Raw genomic sequence first — 19,252 nt, forward strand, 5'->3', positions numbered from 1 at the left:
GCAGGTGCTGTGCAGCAAGCTACTCACCTTATGGCAGATGGGAAAAAAGACGTAGAGACAAAGACTGAAAATGAAGCATACCTTCAAGGCACTCCCCCACTGACCTACTTGGGTTTTTTTGGGTTTTTTTTCCAGTCCTGGGGATGGAACCCAGGGGCATTCTACCTCTGAGCTACACTCTCTTTTATTCTTTATTTTGAAACAGGGTCTCACTGAGTTGTAAAGGGCCTCACTAAGTAGTAGTTGAGGCTGGCTGCGAACCCTGATCCTCCTGTCTCAGTCTCCCGAATGCTAGGATTACAACTGTGCACCGCCATGTCTGGGTTGACCTACGTGTTTTAATGAGGCTCTACTTCCTAAAGTTTCTGCCACCTCCAAGTAGGGCGCCCAGGCAGGGACCATGCCCCGGGGACCTTTCAGATCCAGCTCTACCCCAAAGACAGCCGCTGGCAGCTCTCCGCGCCGTCCTCTAGCTGAGCCACAAGAGGTGCCTTGGGGGTCAGAGGCCATCTGTCCTCATCGCAGCCTCATGACCCCAAGCCACCGTCCTCCGTCCTGGACCAGGAAAGCCCAGGTTGCTGCTGGCCAGGGAGACAGGAGGAGGACGGGAAAGGGGCTCACGGTTAAATGCTCCGTCACTATTAGCTGCTGCAGCTGAGGCCACAGCCAGCTGCTGAGCGCTCAGTGTCCTGTCACTGGACACTGGAAGGGTCCCTGGAGATCATGGAGACTTGAGGTCCCCTTTCTGCGCAGGTTCTGATCCGGTTCCACATCGAGAGGAATGTGGTCGTGATCCCCAAGTCGGTGACCCCGGCGCGCATCGTCGAGAACTTCCAGGTAAGCCCAGGCTGGTCATTGGTCCTCGTGGAGGGAGGGCAGGGGACCCTCCCACTGGTTTCTCATCCTCTTCCAGTATTACTGGTGGATCCTGCCCTCTTCCTATCACATTCTCAACCTTTTTTTTATTTTTGTATCGGATTGAACCCGGGGACCTTCTCCTTCCAAGATATACCCCCAGATGTTTTAAATTTTGATACAGGGTCTTAATAGGTTGCTGAGGGCCTTGCTAAGTTGCTGAGGCTGGCCTCGAACCTGTGATCCTCCGGCCACAGTCTCCCAAGTACTGTGATCATAGGCCTGTGCCTCCATGCCTGGCTACCTTCTCAAGTCTTAGGCCTGGAAACTTGCCTCAGTAGAGCTAAAATGAACGGCCCCACAGGCCAAGGCTGTGCTGGAGCAGAGACCCGCGAAGCCCCCTGAGATCTGAGCATGGCTGTTCTCATGTCCCTGAGGTGATTCTTGGTGGCCCTCAAGCAGATGGGACAGGAACAAACACAAGAGCAGGCTTTACTGGCCTAACGCCCTCCTCTTAGCCACAGAGGAGGTCTGGGCTGTGCTCAAAGACCCCTCCTTCTGGAAAGACCCCAGGAACCCAGGAACACAGACACGGCACGACTGAGGTCTCGAGCCTACCAGCCTGCTGTCCCTCCTTTTGGAAGACAAAGCCCTATGAGTACTGCTCTCTCTGTGTAGGGCCTGGTTTACAGAAAAACTTGTGTTGAGTGGGATAACGGGAGAAAGCCCTGAGGCCAGTTTGTGCTGTGGCTCTGAGTTTACTGCCCGCTAGAATGTCCAGGGACCTCAACTTACCAGGAACCGTCTGGCTAAGGGTATTTTGGAACCCTCACCTTCCTAGGTCTTTGACTTCAAGTTGGCTGAGGAAGATATGGAGACCTTGCTCAGCTTGAACAATAACTGGAGGGTCTGCGTCTTGCCCAGGTAAGTGGCACAAGGACAACTAGGAAAATCAGTTCTTCTAAGAGGTGGTAGTGGGTTAGCTGTAAGGGCTGAAGGATTTGTCTTGGCTTCTAGTACTATTTTTTTTTTTTTCTCTCTGTATGTTTTACTTGGAATTGTACCCAGGGTCATTCTACCTCTAAGCCATACCCCCAGCCATTTTTATTTTTTGTCTTCAAATGGAGTCTTGCTAGGTTGCTGAGAGTCTAGTTACATTGTTGATGCTGTCCTTGAACCTGAGCCCTTCTGTGTCAGCCTCCTAGTACTGAGATTACAGGCGGGCACCACCACGTTGAGCTCTGAGCTCTGGCTATTTTGTTTGCTTGTTTTTTGGTTTTTTGTTTTTTGTTTTTTTTTTTTTTTTGCTACAGGGAATGGAATTCGGGGACATTCTACCTCTGATGTACACCTCAGCCCTATTGTTTTTATTCTTTATTTTGAAACAGGGCCTGACCAAGTTGCAGAGGGCCTCACTAAGTAGCTGAGGCTGGCTGTGAATCTGAGATCCTCCCATCTCAGACTCCCAGTTACTGGGATTCCATGTGCAAGCCACCACACCCTGCTCTGGCTGTTTTAAAAATTAAAATTACCGTTCTGAGGAATCATTATGGAGAAAGACACATTCCAAATTGCTGTTAATTGTCTGATATTTTGAATGTAGAGTCAGACCTTTTTTTGTGTGTGTGGTACTGGGGGCAGAACCCAGGGGCTTTCTACCTCTGGGCTATACTCCCAGACCTATTTTATACTTTATTTGGGAACAGGTTTGCAGCTAAGGTGACAGTTGAAGTAGGAGAAGTAAAGGATGAGCCCTGCGTAGAGCGTTCTGTGCAGTGGTAGCAGCTAGTGCGAAGTCCCTGGGGTGGGATGTGCTTAGAGCAGGTGAGCGAGGAGACAAGGAGGCCTGAGCAGAATGAGTGAGAGGCAGAGGAGGAGGGACGGCTCAGGCCAGCAGGTGCAGGCCGAGGAAGGACTCAAGCTTCACTCTGGTGGGCTCAGCTGAGGAGCCTTGGAGGATTCTGAACAGAGGGGCGGGATGGTCAGACTTGGGCTTTAAGAGACCTGCACTGACTTCTGCATCCCAAGACCCGAGGGAGGCCAGCATGATACCCAGGGGAGACGACCACGAGTGGACTTCAGAGGTGATGGAGGAGATGAGGAGTCATGGATTCTGGACATGTGGGGAAAACAGAGCCAATCAAACTTACTAATATACTAGGAACCAAAGATGGCTCTGAGGTTCTGTTCTTTTGTTTTACTTTTGCCTGAGCAACCCAAGATTGGAGTTGCCCCAAGGGGGAGGAAATTAGGGGTTTGGTCCGAGGCCTGTTTGGATGCCCAGCAGTCATCCTCGGGGCAAATGGAGAGCTGCACCTGTCCATGGAGACATGGCTTAGTGAGTGCAGGAGTAATTTCTCTAGCTTCTGAGTTGCTGAGGCTTAATTAATTAATCAATGAATATGTTGTGGTGCCAGGGATTGAACCCAGGGGCATTCTACTACCAAGCCATACCCCAGCTCTGTTGTATATTTTTACTTGGGAGCAGTACCTCACTAAGTTGCTGAGGCTGGCCTTGAACCTTAAATCCTCCTGTGTCAGTCTTCCAAGTACTGAGATTAGAAGCAGGGACCACCATGCCTGGCTTTCCCTGGCTTCTAATCCACTGGTAACACCTCTACTACTTACTAATTATCTTTGTGGCTTTGGGTAAGTTTTGCAACTTGTCAAGTTGGTTTCTGTTGACTCAATATGTCCAGAATCTTTGGCAAAGTAAGGATGATAATACTACTTAGAATAAACAGCCACTCAATATTAGCTTAGACGGTGCCAGCGATCCTAGGCTCCTTGCCTGTGTTATTACCTCATTTAAATCCCATCACACCACCAGGCCTGCCTGCCTTTCTCAAGAGCCTCCTGCAATCTGAAGGCCCAGGCCGAGCCCTGCTTGGTTCTCAGTAGGCTTGGTGGGGAGAGGCTGAGAGCACCAGCAGTGGCAGAGGGCAGCAGGGAGGAGGCTGTCTGCTGCTGCCGTGGGGCGCTCTCTATGCTTGTCCCTCTGCTTTCTGCAGACAGTCGCACTTGCCCGAGTATCCCTTCAATGCCGAATACTGAGTCTCCTCCTGAGATGGCCTGGCCGACTCTCTCTACATGGAGGCGAAGAGGAGCACTCCCTGGAGCCCTGCTGCAGCCAGGCTTGTCTGAAGTCCTGCCGGGCCGGCCTTGTGTACTCTATCTAGGCAAGGTTTTATAGGTTTTTCCCCCTGATTTGATCTGATCAAATATTTGTCAAACACCAGGAACTCTGTAACCTTGAGGATGAGAGATTAAAAGAATAAAACATGACAATGACAACCAGCCTGTCCTGAGAGTTTTTTCTGTGCGACGCAGTTGGAAGTGCTCTGCATCCAGGTGAATTCAGGAAGCCTGTGCTCTAGAGCCCCACGTGATGGGTTCCTCTTCTCCCAGTCTACCCTGGCCCTGCCTTTCTCTACTTTTATTTTTTCTTTTCTTTTCTTTTCTCTTCTCTTTCTTTCCTTCCTTCTTTCTTTCTTTTTCTATTGTTCTTCCTTTCTTTTCTTTTTTGTTCTTTTCTGTTCTTTTCTCTTGTACTAGGTGCTGTAGAGCCCCAGGTGATGGGTTCCTCTTCCCCCAGTCTTCCCTGGCCCTGCCCTTTCTCTACCTATATTCTTTCTTTATGCTGGAGAAAAAGTATTCTTAATTCCATTTTACATATGAAAAAACTGAAACTAGGTCTTGTCATCATTGCAACCCATGATGTCTACTTACACAAATCTAAATTAATTCTATGAAGAAATCTACAACTAATCATAAATTTCAAAGACTGTACAACATTCTTTGTTTTTTGTTGTTGTTGTTGCTGCTGCTGCTGGGATTGAAACCAGGGACATCCTACCTCTGGGCTACAACCCTACTCCTTTTTAATTGTGCAACAAGGCCCAAGTTGCTGAGGCTGACCTGGAACCATTGATCCTCCTGTCTCAGCCTCCCAAGTATCGGGATTACAGGCCTTCACCACCATGCTCCATATGAGAAGATCACTTTTAGATTCAGAGATAGTATGTAGAGAATGTCAGTTTTGGTTTTTTCTTTTTCTCTCTTTCTTTTTTTCTTTTTTTTTTTTTTTTTTTGTGGTACTGGAGATTGAACTCAGGGGTATTTTACCTCTGAGTTACAGGTCCAGCCCTTTTTATTTTATTTTTTTATTTTAAAACAGAATTGTTCTAGGTTGCTGGAAATCTCCCTGAATTACCGAGGCTGACCTCAAACCTGAAATCCTTCTGTCTCAGATTACCAAGTACTGGGATTACACACATGTGCCGCCATGTCCGTCCAGTCTTTATTATTTTTTAAATCAAATTTCTACTTCTATCCTCACTAGAGACTAATAGTGGGAGGGTAAAATAGGAATTGAGAGACATTTTAATGTTTTCTCTCTGATTCTGTTTGTTCTATTCAGAATTAGAAATGGCTGCATCTCTCTTATTAGCAGTTTCTTCCTAAGTGCAAGTAGATCTGAGCTTGATAACAGGGTAGAGTTCCAGGACTTTTCCTCCACCAGATGCAGTCTGCAGAAAGCTGAGAGGAGAGGAGAGGAGAGGAGAGGAGAGAGCCGGGTGCGGTAAGCCAGAGGATGCTAATAGCTCAGGTGATGGGCAAAGACAAAGATGGTGAATAGGCCAGACTTCTAGGATGTCAGCTGGTGTGTGTGTGTGTGTGTGTGTGTGTGTGTGTGTGTGTGTGTGTGTTCCTGGGGATTGAACTCAGGGGCATTCTACTTATGAGCTACATACCCAGACCTATTTTATTTCTAAATTTGAAACAGGATCTTTCTAGGTTGCTGAGGATCTCATGATACTCCTGCCTCAGCCTTCCAAGTACTGGGATTATAGGCGTGTGCCACCACACCTGGCTTAGACATCGTTTTTTTTTTTTTTGTGTGTGTGTGTGTGTATATATATATGTGTGTGTGTGTTACTGGGGGTGGAACCCAGGGGCTTTTCTACCTCCGGGCTATATTCCCAGACCTATTTTATACTTTTATTTGGAAACAGGGTCTCACTAAGTTGCTGAGAGCCTCACTAAGTAGCTGAGAATGGCTTCGAACCTGTGCTATCCTCCTGTCTCAGCATCCCAAACGCGGGGATTACAAGCTTATGCCACCACGCCGACTTGGCTTAGACATCTTAATTCGGAAATGATACTCCACTGTTTCAACAGGATACTATTGAAAATTAAAAGATAATGGCTTCTCTATGTTAACTGATAAGCAGAATTCTTAATCTTTTTAAAACAAGAATAATAATTATTCTAGTGTTTATTTCTTCCTTAATATCTATTTTAGTTTTTCCAAGGCATCTGTAGCAACTTATCACAAGCTGGGTGGCTTAAAATATCAGAAGTGCATGCTTCACAGTTTTGGATGCCAGAAGCCCCAAATCAAGATGTCAAAACATAGTTGGGTATGGTGGCACATGCTTGTAATCCTAGTACTTGGGAAGCTGAGACAGGAGGATCTCAGGTTTGCAGCCAGCCTCAGCAACTTGTGAGGTCCTCTGCAACTTGATGAGACCCTGTTTCAAAAATAAAAAGAATAAAATCAGGCTGGGATATAGCTCAGAGGTAGAATGCCCTGGATTCAAACCCTGATCACACACACACACACACACACACACATACACACACACACACACACACACGATATCAGAAGAAACATTCTCAGACGTGAGTGAGGGTGCACACATGTAATGCTAGTACTTGGGAGACTGAGATAGAAGGATTGCAGGTTCAAGAGCAGCCCCAGCAATGTAAGCAACTTGGTGAGACCCAGTCTCAAAATAAAAAGCAAAAAGGGCTGGGGGAGTTAGTTTGGAGGGAGAATGATCCTGGTGTCTGATCTGGGCATGGATAAATAATTTCATTCTATTCCCTGTCCTAAAGCAGAGCAAGCATTTTTTTTAAATTTATTTTTATTGGTGCATTGTAATCATACATCACATTGGAATATAAGACTTGAGAGGATATACAAGCACACATCATCCAATTAGCCCTCATCCAGTCCCCATCCCATTCCCTCCCCCTCCCTCGATCCCATGCTTGTTTGGTGATTAACTTTGATACATATGGTTATGTACCTCCTGCTTTTTAAAGAGGCTCCATCCTCCCCTATTCCATACCCTCTGATTGGTCACCTTAATTGCTTCACTATAGGGCCCTTTCTATAGCTCGATCACTTCCTGTTACCCCTTTCCTCCTAGTTATTGCTGATTAGGGGAAGCATCTGGTTTTAATTTTCTGCGATATTTCTCTGTGCATGCTGCGTTGCAAATACCGATCCCACTCTTGACGGCCCCAGTTGTGGCCTGGCTACCCCGTGGACTGATCCGGACCTCGCTGGCTCAAGCAGCGGCCTTGCCTCATGGGAGGCCCCGGTTCTGGCCTTACTGGCCCTGACACTGGCCTAACCCCTCAGCTGGCTCCGATTCCGGCCTCAGAGGCCCCAGCACCGGCCTTCCTCACGGCAGGCTCCGATGTTAGCCGATGGCTCCGGCATCGGCCTAACCCCTAGGCAGGCTCCGATCCAGACCTCCGAGGCCTCAGTAGCGGCCTTGCTTCATGGAAGGCTCCGATGCCGGCCACTGGCCCCGGCACTTACCTAACCCCTCGGCAGGCTCTGATCCCGGCCTCCAAGACCCTGGCACCGGCCCTGCCTCGCGGCAGGCTCCGATCCCGGCCTCACTGGCCCCAGCACTAGCCTAACCCCTCGGCAGGCTCCGATCCCGGCCTCGGAGGCCTCAATAGCGGCCTTGCCTCATGGAAGGCTCCAATGCCGGCCAGTGGCCCCGGCACCAGCCTAACCTCTCAGAGGCTCTGATTCCGGCCTCGGAGGCCCCAGCACCAGCCTTGCCTCATGGCAGGCTCCGATCCCAGCCTCGCTGGCCCCAGCACCGGCCTAACCCCTCGGCAGGCTCTGATCCCGGCCTCAGAGGCCTCAATAGCAGCCTTGCCTCACGGAAGGCTCTGATGCCGGCCGTTGGCCCCAGAACCGGCCTAACCCCTTGGCAGGCTCCGATCCCAGCCTCAGGGGCCTCAATAGTGGCCTTGCCTCACGGAAGGCTCCGATGCCAGCCAGTGGCCCCGGCACTGGCCTAACCCCTCAGCAGGCTCCGATCCCGGCCTCGGAGGCCCCAGCACCGGCCTTGCCTCATGGCAGGCTCCGATCCCAGCTTTGCTGTGTCCATCGCCAGCCTCACCCCTCGGCAGGCTCCAATCCGAGCACCCTCTTTGCCCAACTATTTGTCCCATGTTCTCGAGGGTGCGTGGTGGTGGTAGCATTCTGCCTCTGGGGTCATTACTTCAAAGGTTCCAGGTGTAATGCATTAGATCTCTGCCTCCCCTGAGTACTGGCCACTGCCTTTGCCACTGCTTCCACCATTTCAAATCTTTCCCAAGCTCTTTTTCCACTCTGAATGTTGTCCAGTCTTCCTAAGCATGCATGACGGTAGTATTCAACCTTTGGTGTAATTTCTCCACAAAAAAAAAAATAAGGTTGGTAGGCTCCGATTTCTGCTTCTCCTGAATACAAGTCTCCACCGCCAACGCAGAGACCACTTTCAGCACCGCCTTTCTCCTTGGTCTCTGCTAAAGTCTCTCTCCTTACAGGTGATGTCCAAGATTCTTAATAATGTAGAGAACAAGCAGTCCTCCTTAGCGGGGAATTTTTCCAATAATTCCAGTTCATTTAGATAAGTTTTGTCTGCATCTCCAGTATCCGCCTCCTCCTTGCCCCCTCTCTGATATTTTCCTTTTTTCTTTTTCTTTTCCTTTTTTACAGGGTCCTTCCGGGTGGAGAGGGGGTTCGCTTAGGGGTGCCCCACCAGCGCCTGCCCACCTGCCCAGGGTCGGGGCCAGGGGTCCAGACCATGGGGTCCTTCTGGGTGGAGAGGGGGGTCACCTAGGGGTGCCCAGAGCAAGCATTTAAAAGGTTAAAACAGCCGGGCGTGGTGGCACATGCTTGTAATCCCTGCGCTTGGGAGGCTGAGACAGGAGGATCACACAGGTTCAAAGCTAGCCTCAGCTACTTAGTGAGGCTCTCAGCAACTTAGTGAGACCTTGTTTCCAAATAAAATAGAAAAAGGTCTGGGAGTATAGCCTGGAGGTAGAAAGCCTCTAAATTCCACCCCTAGTACCACCAAAAAAAAAAAAAAAAAAAGTTAAAACAGGCTCCTTTCTACTCTTTCCAGACTCTTGTTTGGGCTTCTATTGTTTCAGCTTCTGTCCCAAGCCCTCTGAGCCGGCATGGCAACAAAGATAAGATGAAAGACAACACTAGGAAAGTTACAAACATTAAAACTTAAAAGAAGCTGGGCGTGGTGTACACTTGTAATCCCCCCGCTTGGGAGGTGGAGACAGGAGGATCACACAGGTTCGAAGCCAGCCATGCTGGCTTAAGAGACCCTGTTTCCAAAAATAAAATAGGTCTGGGAGTGTAGCCTGGAGGTAGAAGGGCTTCCAGGAACCCCAGTACCACCAAAAAAAAAAAAAAAAAAAAAAAAACCCACCTTAGAAGGCCAAGGCCATGGGCCTGGAAAGAGCTGGGGGAAAAAAAAAAATTATCCTCTCATGTAGATGCTGATAAGGCACAGGCTATTGGTGTGGGAACTTAGCAATCGTCCTGTGGGCCCGGGTCTCTGGAGGGCAGAGTGTGCCACTGCAGGTGCCAGCTTCTGGTGAGCACACAGGCTTTTGGATCTTTTTCTCTGTCCCTGAAGCATGGTGCTGGTTGCTTAAGATGTTGGAGTTAAGCCGCCATTTACTTCACTTAAAGTCCTTGGATTTCTTGCCGGAATTTCTTGGGGCTGCGGAGCTGGCAGTTGCGGTTCGAGCTGGCAGCCCGAGATGGCGCTGGCCACCACAGCATGTGAGTCGCATGCTCGGGTTCTTTGTTGTGGATTTCGCGCCTGACTATTGGAGTTTATTTCTCTGTGTTCCTTTTTTTGTGTTTTCATTTGTATGTATGTTTGCTGATTTGTTTTTCTTGTCAAGGGGCTGCCTTCTCGGTAGTTGATTTTTATTTGTTACAGCTACTGGGACGTGCTGTGTCTCACAGTCTCCGTTTTCTTCTTTCTCCAGCTTTCTGCTTTTAAAGAGCTGGTTTTAATTTAGGCCCACTGTATAACCACTCTTTCCCTGTACAACAGCGTAATCATGGAAGCAACACCGTAAGCCAAAGTCTTAAAGCCATCATACAGTTCTGCCCACTGTACACTTTCATAGAGCAATCCATTTAATATTTAAATAGAACAAGTTGAAACTATGCATCACCTAATAGAATATAATGGGATGAACTGAGCTTCAGGTCTGTGATATCTCTTGAATCCAAACACTGAGAAATACTAGATAATCCCACAATGAGAGACATTCCATGAAATCAGTGGTCTGGGATCTTTAGAAAGCTAAAATCACAAAAGCCAGGGAAGGGCTGTTGTTTTTTAATGCAGAAACAGAACAAATTAGTGAATTGAGAAAATGAGGAATCACAATTTATTATTATTATTATTATTATTATTATTATTTTAATACTAGTAATAGTAGGAGTAGTAGTAGTACTGGGAATTGAACCCACAGGCATTCTACCTTGAAGCTATGTAGCTCCCAGCCCTTTTCAGAAAGTCTTTATTCTGAAAAAGGGTCTCACTAAGTGGCTGAGGCTGGTCTCAAACTCCAGCCCCTCCTGTCTCAGCCTCCCAAGCCCTGGGATTAAAGGAGTGCACCACCAAACCCACTTACCTCAACTCTTCCTAAAGGATTAATATTTCCACATCCACCCAAATAAATCCTCTTTCCTGCTTGTCTCGTAGATTATATAGATAGGTCCAGAAAAGGCTCCTGAACACTTTAAGCTCACTATTTCTTGGCAAGAATTTAGAGTTTGTCCTAAAGTCTCTGATCTCTTGATCTCATTTTCTTAATTTTTGCCTGGGCTCTCAGAGAGAAAAGTGGTGTCAGGAAAAGAGATCTTTCTTTTTTCTTTTTTTTTGGTGGTACTGGGGTTCCTGGAAGCCCTTCTACCTCCGGGCTCCACTCCCAGACCTATTTTTACATTTTTATTTGGAAACAGGGTCTCCTAAGCCAGCGCGCGCGGCTGGCTTCGAACCTGCACGATCCTTCTGTCTCTGCCTCCCAAGTGTGGGGATTACAAGCGTGCGCCACCACGCCCGGCCAGGAAAAGAGATCTTCCTACTCCTTCTTACTTCTCTTTGATTCCAGCGCTCAGGGTATAGTTTCTATCTTTCAGCTATGCTTAATTTTTTTTTCTACAAACAAATAAATTTATAAACACATTATGTTCCTAGGCTAAGAATTCTAGTTTCGTTAGCCAGGCATGCTGGCGCATGCTTGTAATTCCCGCGCTTGGGAGGCTGAGACAGGAGGATCACACGGGTTCGAAGCCAGCCTCAGCTACTTAGTGAGGCTCTCAGCAACTTAGTGAGACCCTGTTTCCAAATAAAATGTAAAATAAGTCTGGGAGTGTAGCCCGGAGGTAGAAAGCCTCTGGGTTGCACCCCCAGTACCACACACACAAAAATAATCCCTAGTCTCATAACTTAATTCTCTTTTAAAGCAGACAATCCTAACATTTTATAGCTTAATTCTAGTCTACTAGTAGCTGAAAAGCAAGCACTTAGTCAAGGATTTAAAGCACTTGTTTCATCATGATTATCAGCCGTGCAACATCATCCATTATGCGTTCACCAGAGCAAAACTGCATGTTCATAGCTGCAAGGGCCCTGATGAGCTAATCTGGTTGCTTTTCCTTCCGGAAGCCGGCCCTGCTTCTGCATACATGCATGTGTGCATGTGTGTACATGTGTAAGCTGTGGGCTTTGGGCTGCTGTACAAAGGAGGTGGCTGATTCAGAAGCTTCAGCCTGTGCCAGCCAGTCTGGGGCTGGAGACTCTCAAGGTTGGTGGTGCTTGGAGGCACTGACTTTCCTCCTCATCTTCAAATCATAGTCGGCCTAATGTCTAAACACCTGTAGTTAACTGGGCCTGGTGGCCCACACTTGTAATCCCATCATTTGGGAGGCTAAGACCGAAGGATCGAGGTTCACAGACAGCCTCAGCTACTTAGTGAGGCCATTTGCAACTCAGTGAGACCCTGTTTCAAAATAAAGAATACAAAATAGAGCTGGGAGTGTAGCTCAGAGGTAGACTGCCCCTGGGTTCTATCCCTAGTACCGCAAAACAAACAAGCAAACAATCAAACAAAACAAAACAAAAAAACATCTCTAGTGACCAAGAATTTGGTTTCCCAAATTTTTTGTAATAGTTAAAAAAAATCTCATGTTTAGAAAGGTCCTTCATGCGCCTTCCTGTAGTTTCACCTATAAACAACTATGCTGAGACAGTGCAGGGCAGGTCTAATTCTGTTCCTCATGAAAGCCCTCCAAATTTTTAACATTATCTCTTCTATTCCATGTTATATGCGATTTTTTCTGGCAACTATCGCCAGTTAATGAATATAGTTTAAATTAAACTAATTAAATTCAGTTTTGATTTATTATTTCATTAGCTAATTTATTAATCTTAAATTGGCAAAGCAAGTAAAATTAATTATTTTGTGGGGGGGGGTGTCTGGGGATGGAGCTCAGGGGCATTCGACCTCCAAACTACACCCCCTGCCCTATTTTTTATTCTTTATCTTGAAACAGGGTCTCACTAAGTTGTGGAGGGACTCACAAAGTACCTGAGGCTGTCCACAAACCCTGCTCCTTCTGTCTCAGCCTCCCAAATGCTGGAATTACAAGCATGTGCCACCATGCCCAGCTCTAAATTTAATTAAAATAGTTTAAAGTGGATGTTTCTTACATTAGTACTGGTAACTTTAAAACAGGCAGAAACCCCACATATGTAGGGGGGAGTTATTTTTGTATACTATTTATCCTTGACTTAAAATAAACTTTCACATTTCTATAAAAAAGAAGACAGGCAGAAGGCTCATGCTGAATCTAATGGTTGCTAGCACATTGGTAGTGTCGTTCTGAAATCAAGGTTCAGTGTATAGATTGCAATTTAAAATGGGTTTCCTATGTTATTTTTGGTGTGTGTGGTACAGAGGATTGTACCCAGGAGCATCCTACTTCTGAGCTATGCCCCATCCCTATTTTAGTTTTTGTTTTGAAATAGGATCTCGCCAAGTTGCAGAGGGCCTCGCTAAATTGTTGAGATGAGCTGTGAACCTTCAATCCTCCTGTTTTAGCCTCTCAAATACAGGGATTACAGGCATGTGCCGTCATGCTCAACCCCTAAACGTTTATTTTTAAAAATTCATTTTTGTTAGGATACTCAGGAATGATCTTGGAATATTCCATTATAATCTGGTTCATGAAAAACTGATGAATGTGATGGAATTCTAATTTATAGCATCATTTGGAGAGATAAAGCCACCAAGTGGACTGGAACATATGTATATTGCTGGCCACACATGATCTTTCCAGTAGACAGAAAGCTTTTGAAATGAATGTCAAACAGGGAGAGTATTCACAAAAACATTAAGCCTGAGTCACTTAGAATCTCAGCTGATCACAACTGAAAACACAAGCGGATGCTTCCTGGCAGGTAAGTGAATTCTCCTTTCATATCGCTGAAGGAAGATACTGACAAAGTCTGGAAAAATAATTCTCCTTTTTCAAGATCCATTACCAGCCATAAAAGTCACTTATCGTCGCATTTCTGTATTTGGCAGTATGTATATGGGTCTTAGCTCTAAAGGCAGTAGGTGTTTATTAAATAATTGACTGAATAGCTAGGTTCAAAGGTGCATGCCTGAAATCTCGGTACTTAGAAAGCTGAGACAGGAGAATTGCAGGTTTGAGGATTGCAGCCTTAGCAACTAACAAGACCCTGTTTCAAAAAAGAAAAATTAAAAAAAAAGAGGGCTGGGGGTATAGTTCAGAGGTGGAATGTCCCTGGGTTCAATCTCCAGTTACACACACACACACACACACATATACACACTTACACTACTGATTGAATAAATGATTCATGAATTATTGGGAGAGGAAAACTGGAAAGACTATTGTATATTTCTTTGTTAAGTTCTTAGTGAACAGTTTGAAAGCACTCTCTTTCCAGGTAAGATGTATAAAAGCTATTTTATATATCCCACAGTTCTTCTCATGATTTAGGAAGCACTCCAGACACTGACATTTGTAAGTTATCTTTCAGAGAAGTATGTCAATTCAGAACGGAAATATAGAAAATCCATTTAGATTCCTATAGAAGAGGGCAGAACTCTCATGTCTTCTCCATCCAAATGTGTGAATGTGTCACGTAGGACTGAGCGATATCTGTGCTTTTTCTGGAGTAGAGAGTGGTCTTTGAGGTTCCTCTGAGGAAGGGCTGTGCATAGCTACCGTAATTACTTGCTGTGGTCACAGAGAACTTCCCCAAGGAGACGTGACCCTTCAGTCAGGGTATTCTAATTCTGAATACTGTTTCAGTTCCTAGAACTGGACAAGTGGCCATGATTTTCAGTGGTGGCGCTGACCCGCTCAAGTTCTTGTTTATATAATGCATATACTAAGCACCACCTTCACTGTGTCCATAGATCTTGCTTCTAGGATACCATGCTTTATTACTCTTTGGTCCAGATTCTTGAGGGCCAAAGTCCCCGGTTGTCACCCTGGCCTTGGTGTCCATTAGGTTGGTTACCTCCACCTGTCTTCTTCAGGTTTCTTAATGAATACAGCCAACTAACTTCACCAACTCTCCCTTTCCCCTGGCAGTTCTATGCTGCCCCCTAGTGTCTGCTAGTCCAGATCTGATCACCCTTATGGACACCAGGGAGCTGGGTTTCCTGTGGCATCTCCTGCTGCCAACTCTGGCCTAAGAGGGACAGATGGCATTTGAGATGCCTGTGCCTCCCTCAGGACTGTATGGCTGCAGTGCAGAGAAGGTCCTCTGAGTCTCCCTAGTAAACATCACCTCTAGTAGCTCTCCGGTGGTGCACAATAATCTCTCTGAACCTTTGGACCCATCCTCTGCCAAGACTTTCTAGCATTTTCACAGAACTGCCTATAGACATAATTTTCCCAAGCCTCCAGGAGATATTCCAGCAATTTATTAGGAATGGCTCCAGATGTCCTTGCCAGGACAAACTGGGGACAGAGATTGCAAAGAGCAAGGAGTGAAAGAAGAGACCACCTGCCTTCATCCCATTGTTAAATCCTCTACCTGAACCAGCTCTGACTGAGGAAGGGAAACCACGTTGAAATGCATTGCAGTTTGAGGTTCTTAACTGGGGAGCCTCTTTTAAAACCTAAAAAAAGAAAACAAAATCTGATTGGCCGGGTGTGATGGTGCATGCTTGTAATCCCAGTACTTGGCAGGCTGAGACAGGAGGACCTTGGGTTCACAGGCAGCCTCAGCTACTTTGTGAGGTGCTCTGCAACTTAATGAGACCCTGTTTTAAAATAAGGAATTGGGGATGTAGCTCAGAGGTAGGATGCCCCTGAATTCAATCCCCAGTACCGCAAAATAAATAAATAAATAAATAAACCTTTTAAAAATCCAATTTTTTAAATACTCAAAACTGAAGGAAAGGTGATTGAATTTTTTTCTTGGTGGTACTAGGGATTGAACCCAGGAGCATTTTACCTTTGAGCTCCACTCCTGCATTTTTTTTTTTTTTACTTTTTATTTTGAAATAGGGCCTTATTATCTTGCTGAAAATCTCACTCAGTTGCTGAGGTTGTCCTTGAACCTATGATTATCCTGTCTCAGCCTCCCAAGATCCCAAATACTGGGATTACAGGCATTTATCACCATGCCTGGCTCCAATAGTTTTTTGAAGGCAGAGGTGGAAGGAAAATTGACTTTTCCCTCGTTGTACACTAACAATCACAGATAGATGATATAACTAGTTGCACAAGTGTCAGTACAAAATGATGTCACTGTCTCCAAAATTTTACTTCTTTTTTTTTCCATTTAGAGACTAAGTTAAAGCCGAGCATGATGGTACATGCTTGTAATCCCAGTACTGAGAGGCTGAGACAGGAGGATCACAGGTTTGCAGCCAGCCTCAGCTACTTAGTGAGGCCTTCCACAACTTAATGAGACCCTGTTTCAAAATAAGTGATAAAAGCCGGGCGTGGTGGCGCACGCTTGTAATCTCCGCAGCTTGGGAGGCGGAGACAGGAGGATCGCACAGGTTCGAAGTCAGCGGCGCTGGCTTAAGCGACCCTGTTTCCAAATAAAAAATATAAAAATAGGTCTGGGAGTGTAGCCCAGAGGTAGAAGGGTTTCCAGGAACCCCAGTAACACCAGTAAATAAATAAATAAATAAATAAATAAATAAATAAATAAATAAAAATATAGGGCTGGGGATGTAGCTTGGAGGTTGAATGCTTCTGGGTTCCATCCCCAGTACCACACACACAAAAAAAAAAAAAAAAAGAAAGAAAAAAAAGAAAAAGAAAAGAAAAGAAAGTAGGTTAAAATAAGCCATTATGCAACATTAAAGAACTAAGAATCCTGTCTTTTTAATTTATTTTTTATTTTTTATTTTTTGAAACAGGGTCTAAGTAAGGTGCAGAGAGTTAAGACTGTCCACAAACCCCGATCCTCCTGTCTCAGCCTTCCGAAGGCTGGAATTACAAATGTACACCACCACGCCCGGCTCGCCTACTTTATTATTTGTGTGTGTGTGTGTGTGTGTGTGTGTGTGTGTGTGTGTGGTACTGAGGGTGGAACCTAGGGGCTTTTCTACTTCCGAGCTATACTCCCATACCTGTTTTATTCTTTATTTGGAGACAGGGTCTCACTAAGTTGCTGAGAGCCTCACTCAGTAGCTGAGGCTGGCTGTGAACCTGTGCGATCCTCCTGTCTCAGCCTCCCAAGCGCTGGGATTAGCTCCCACGCCTGGCTGGGATTCTATCTTTATAAATATAGGAAACAAAATGTATTAAGTTTGTATACCATGATTTTTGAACTGGTTTTTGGAACTGGGAAGTAATAACATAAGTGCTATATGCAAATTTGAGTGATGTATTGTGGAGATCATGGACAGAAAACAATCTCATCTGTAGGGTGGAGGTTGCTAGTCAAAGAAGGTTTTATAAAGGAGATGATACTTAGGAGGAACTTGACATGCTGAGCACCATTTTGAAGGATATAGGAGGACAGGGGACAGCAGGAAAATGCATCGCAGTGTAATACCAGGAATGAGAAATCCAATTTAGGTGATACAAAGAGCCACCTAAGGTGCGATGGAAAACAAAACAGGGGAATCATCTTTGGCTGTAGTTGGAGTCTTGGACACCAGAGGGCAGGATTCAGATTTCACTGGCAATGCCTGTGCTGTGGTGTGGATGGTAGGCACCCCTCCCAAATTCCTATGCTGGGACTTAACCACCAGGTGATGGTACTGAGAGGTGAGGCCTTTGGAAGTTACTAGGTAATGAGGGCTCTGCTCTCGTGAGTGGAATTAGTGTCTTTATAAATGTGCTTGAAAGAACATGTTGGTTTAATATGCCTTTTCCACCATGTAATAACATTGCTAGAGGCACCATCACCAGACACAGAATCTGCTAGCACCACGATCTGGGACTTCCCAGGCTCCAGAATGGTAAGAAATGCATTTCTATTGTTTACAAATTTTCCAGTCTAGGGTTTTGTTATAGCAGGAGGAATGGCCTAAAAATTCCTGAGAGAGGTTGACTGAAATTCTAATAGACCCGTGTGTGTGTGTGTGTGTGTGTGTGTGTGTGTGTGTGTGTGTGTGTGTGTGTAGGGGGGTACTGGGGATTGAATCCAGGGTCATTCAGCCTCAGAGCTGTACCCCAGCCCTATTTTTTATTCTTTATTTTGAAATGGGGTCTCACTAAGTTGCAGAGGGCCTCACTAAGTAGCTGAGGCTGGCCATGAACCTGCGCTATTCCTGTCTCAGACTCCCAAGAACTGTAGTCCCTTAGTCATTTTTAAATACTTTAAGTTTTTATTTATAAACCGAGCTTCAGTTGGGCATGGTGGCGCACGCCTATAATCCTAGTACTTGGGAGGCTGAGACAGGAGTATTGTGTAGGTTCTCAGAAGGCCTCAGCTCCTTAGTGAGGCTCTTTGTAACTCAGTGAGACCCTGTTTCAAAATAAAGAATAAAAAATAGGGCTGGAGGCATAGCTCGGAGGTAGAATGCCCTAGGTTCCATCCCCAGGACAAAAAAGGAAAGGAATAATTATTTCTCCAAGTTCCCATAGTTTCTTTTTGTGGAAAATGGTAGATATATGCCTATAATCATACAAGTCTTTACATCTCTTTATTCTTACGCTCATCTATTAAGAACCGAGAGTTCATACTAATTATCATCCAGTTTCAAAGGGCTTGTCTAGGGCTTATACCGTTTCATAGCTGCAAACTTGCCTTACAGTGAGAAGTCTGGTCCTGTGGCTGGCTACATAAGTTGCATAATCCAGTGGAAAATGAAAATGCAAGGTCTTCATATAAAACGGAAAAATAATTGCTCTTAACGGTATTAATAGGAAAGCCTTCTCTCTTTTTTTTTCCCTGTGGTCTCCATCATTTTCATGATAATTTTTGCTTATTTGCCATTCAATTCCACCTTAAGAAAAGAATAGGAATCTTAAGTAATTGGAATGAGTCCTACTGTGTGCCCTTATGTTCTGCGCCAGCATTTTTAAGCCCATTTAACTCCTCTGCAGAATCGCCAAATTCACACATTCCATCTTTGGAGCTCGCCCATGCATGCGTAAGTTGTTCTTAGCAGAATGGTGGAAATCTGCAACTCAGGTGTTTTTATTTCAGTTCTTGAGATGCACACAGTCCACCCACAGGCTCTGCTTTCTGCTCACTAATGGGTGAGCAGGAACAGGAGCTACAGTCTCGGCTGTCTTTTCCTGTTTCTCTATCACTTTCAACACAGATGGTTGCCTCATCAACAGAAGTGAGAGTCGGGACCGCCATGGGGACAAATGTACTCGTGGGCTATGAATTCAATAGCTTGTTAGAGATTCACAGAATGATGTGGGCTTTCTCTTGCTCTTCCACCTTAACTATGTCTAATTAGCTATTAAGAGCATGATGTGTGTAGGGTGTGGTGGTGCACACCTGTAGTTCTAGTACTTGGAGTCTGAGACAGGAGGGTTGCAGATTGGACCCCAGCCTCAACAATTTAGTGAGACCCTTAGCAACGTAGCAAGACCTTGTTTCAAAATAAAAAAGGCTGAAGGTGTAGTTCAGAGGTAGAATGCCTCTGGGTTCAATTCCCCATTTCTCTCTCTCTCTCTCTCTCTCTCACACACACACACACACACACACACACACACACACACACACCATGATTCATGCCTCTTCCTTCCCCTTCACTCATTAGCTCTCAGTCTTATCACCCCTCCATCCTACCTTGTTTAGTAGAGCCA

The 19,252-nt window shown here is 45.7% G+C and overlaps 2 protein-coding genes across 2 annotated transcripts in view; one reads left to right on the plus strand and one right to left on the minus strand.

The window, feature by feature from the left end:
- Positions 1–3,909, plus strand: part of LOC308267245 (aldose reductase-related protein 2-like) — a gene marked incomplete at both ends in the record, with an annotated part of 16,103 nt that extends 12,194 nt beyond the window's left edge. The window contains 3 exons of the mRNA XM_080701820.1: positions 754–837; positions 1,697–1,779; positions 3,867–3,909. Coding sequence (XP_080557946.1) covers positions 754–837; positions 1,697–1,779; positions 3,867–3,909 — 210 coding nt within the window. The remainder of the gene's footprint in view (positions 1–753; positions 838–1,696; positions 1,780–3,866) is intronic.
- LOC308267024 (aldo-keto reductase family 1 member B1) overlaps positions 1–19,252 on the minus strand; it is a gene marked incomplete at both ends in the record, with an annotated part of 118,904 nt that overhangs the window by 79,681 nt on the left and 19,971 nt on the right. The window lies entirely within an intron of this gene.

This window comes from Muscardinus avellanarius (genome assembly GCF_963383645.1).
Source record: "Muscardinus avellanarius genome assembly, chromosome: 9".
Taxonomy (NCBI): Eukaryota; Metazoa; Chordata; class Mammalia; order Rodentia; family Gliridae; genus Muscardinus; species Muscardinus avellanarius.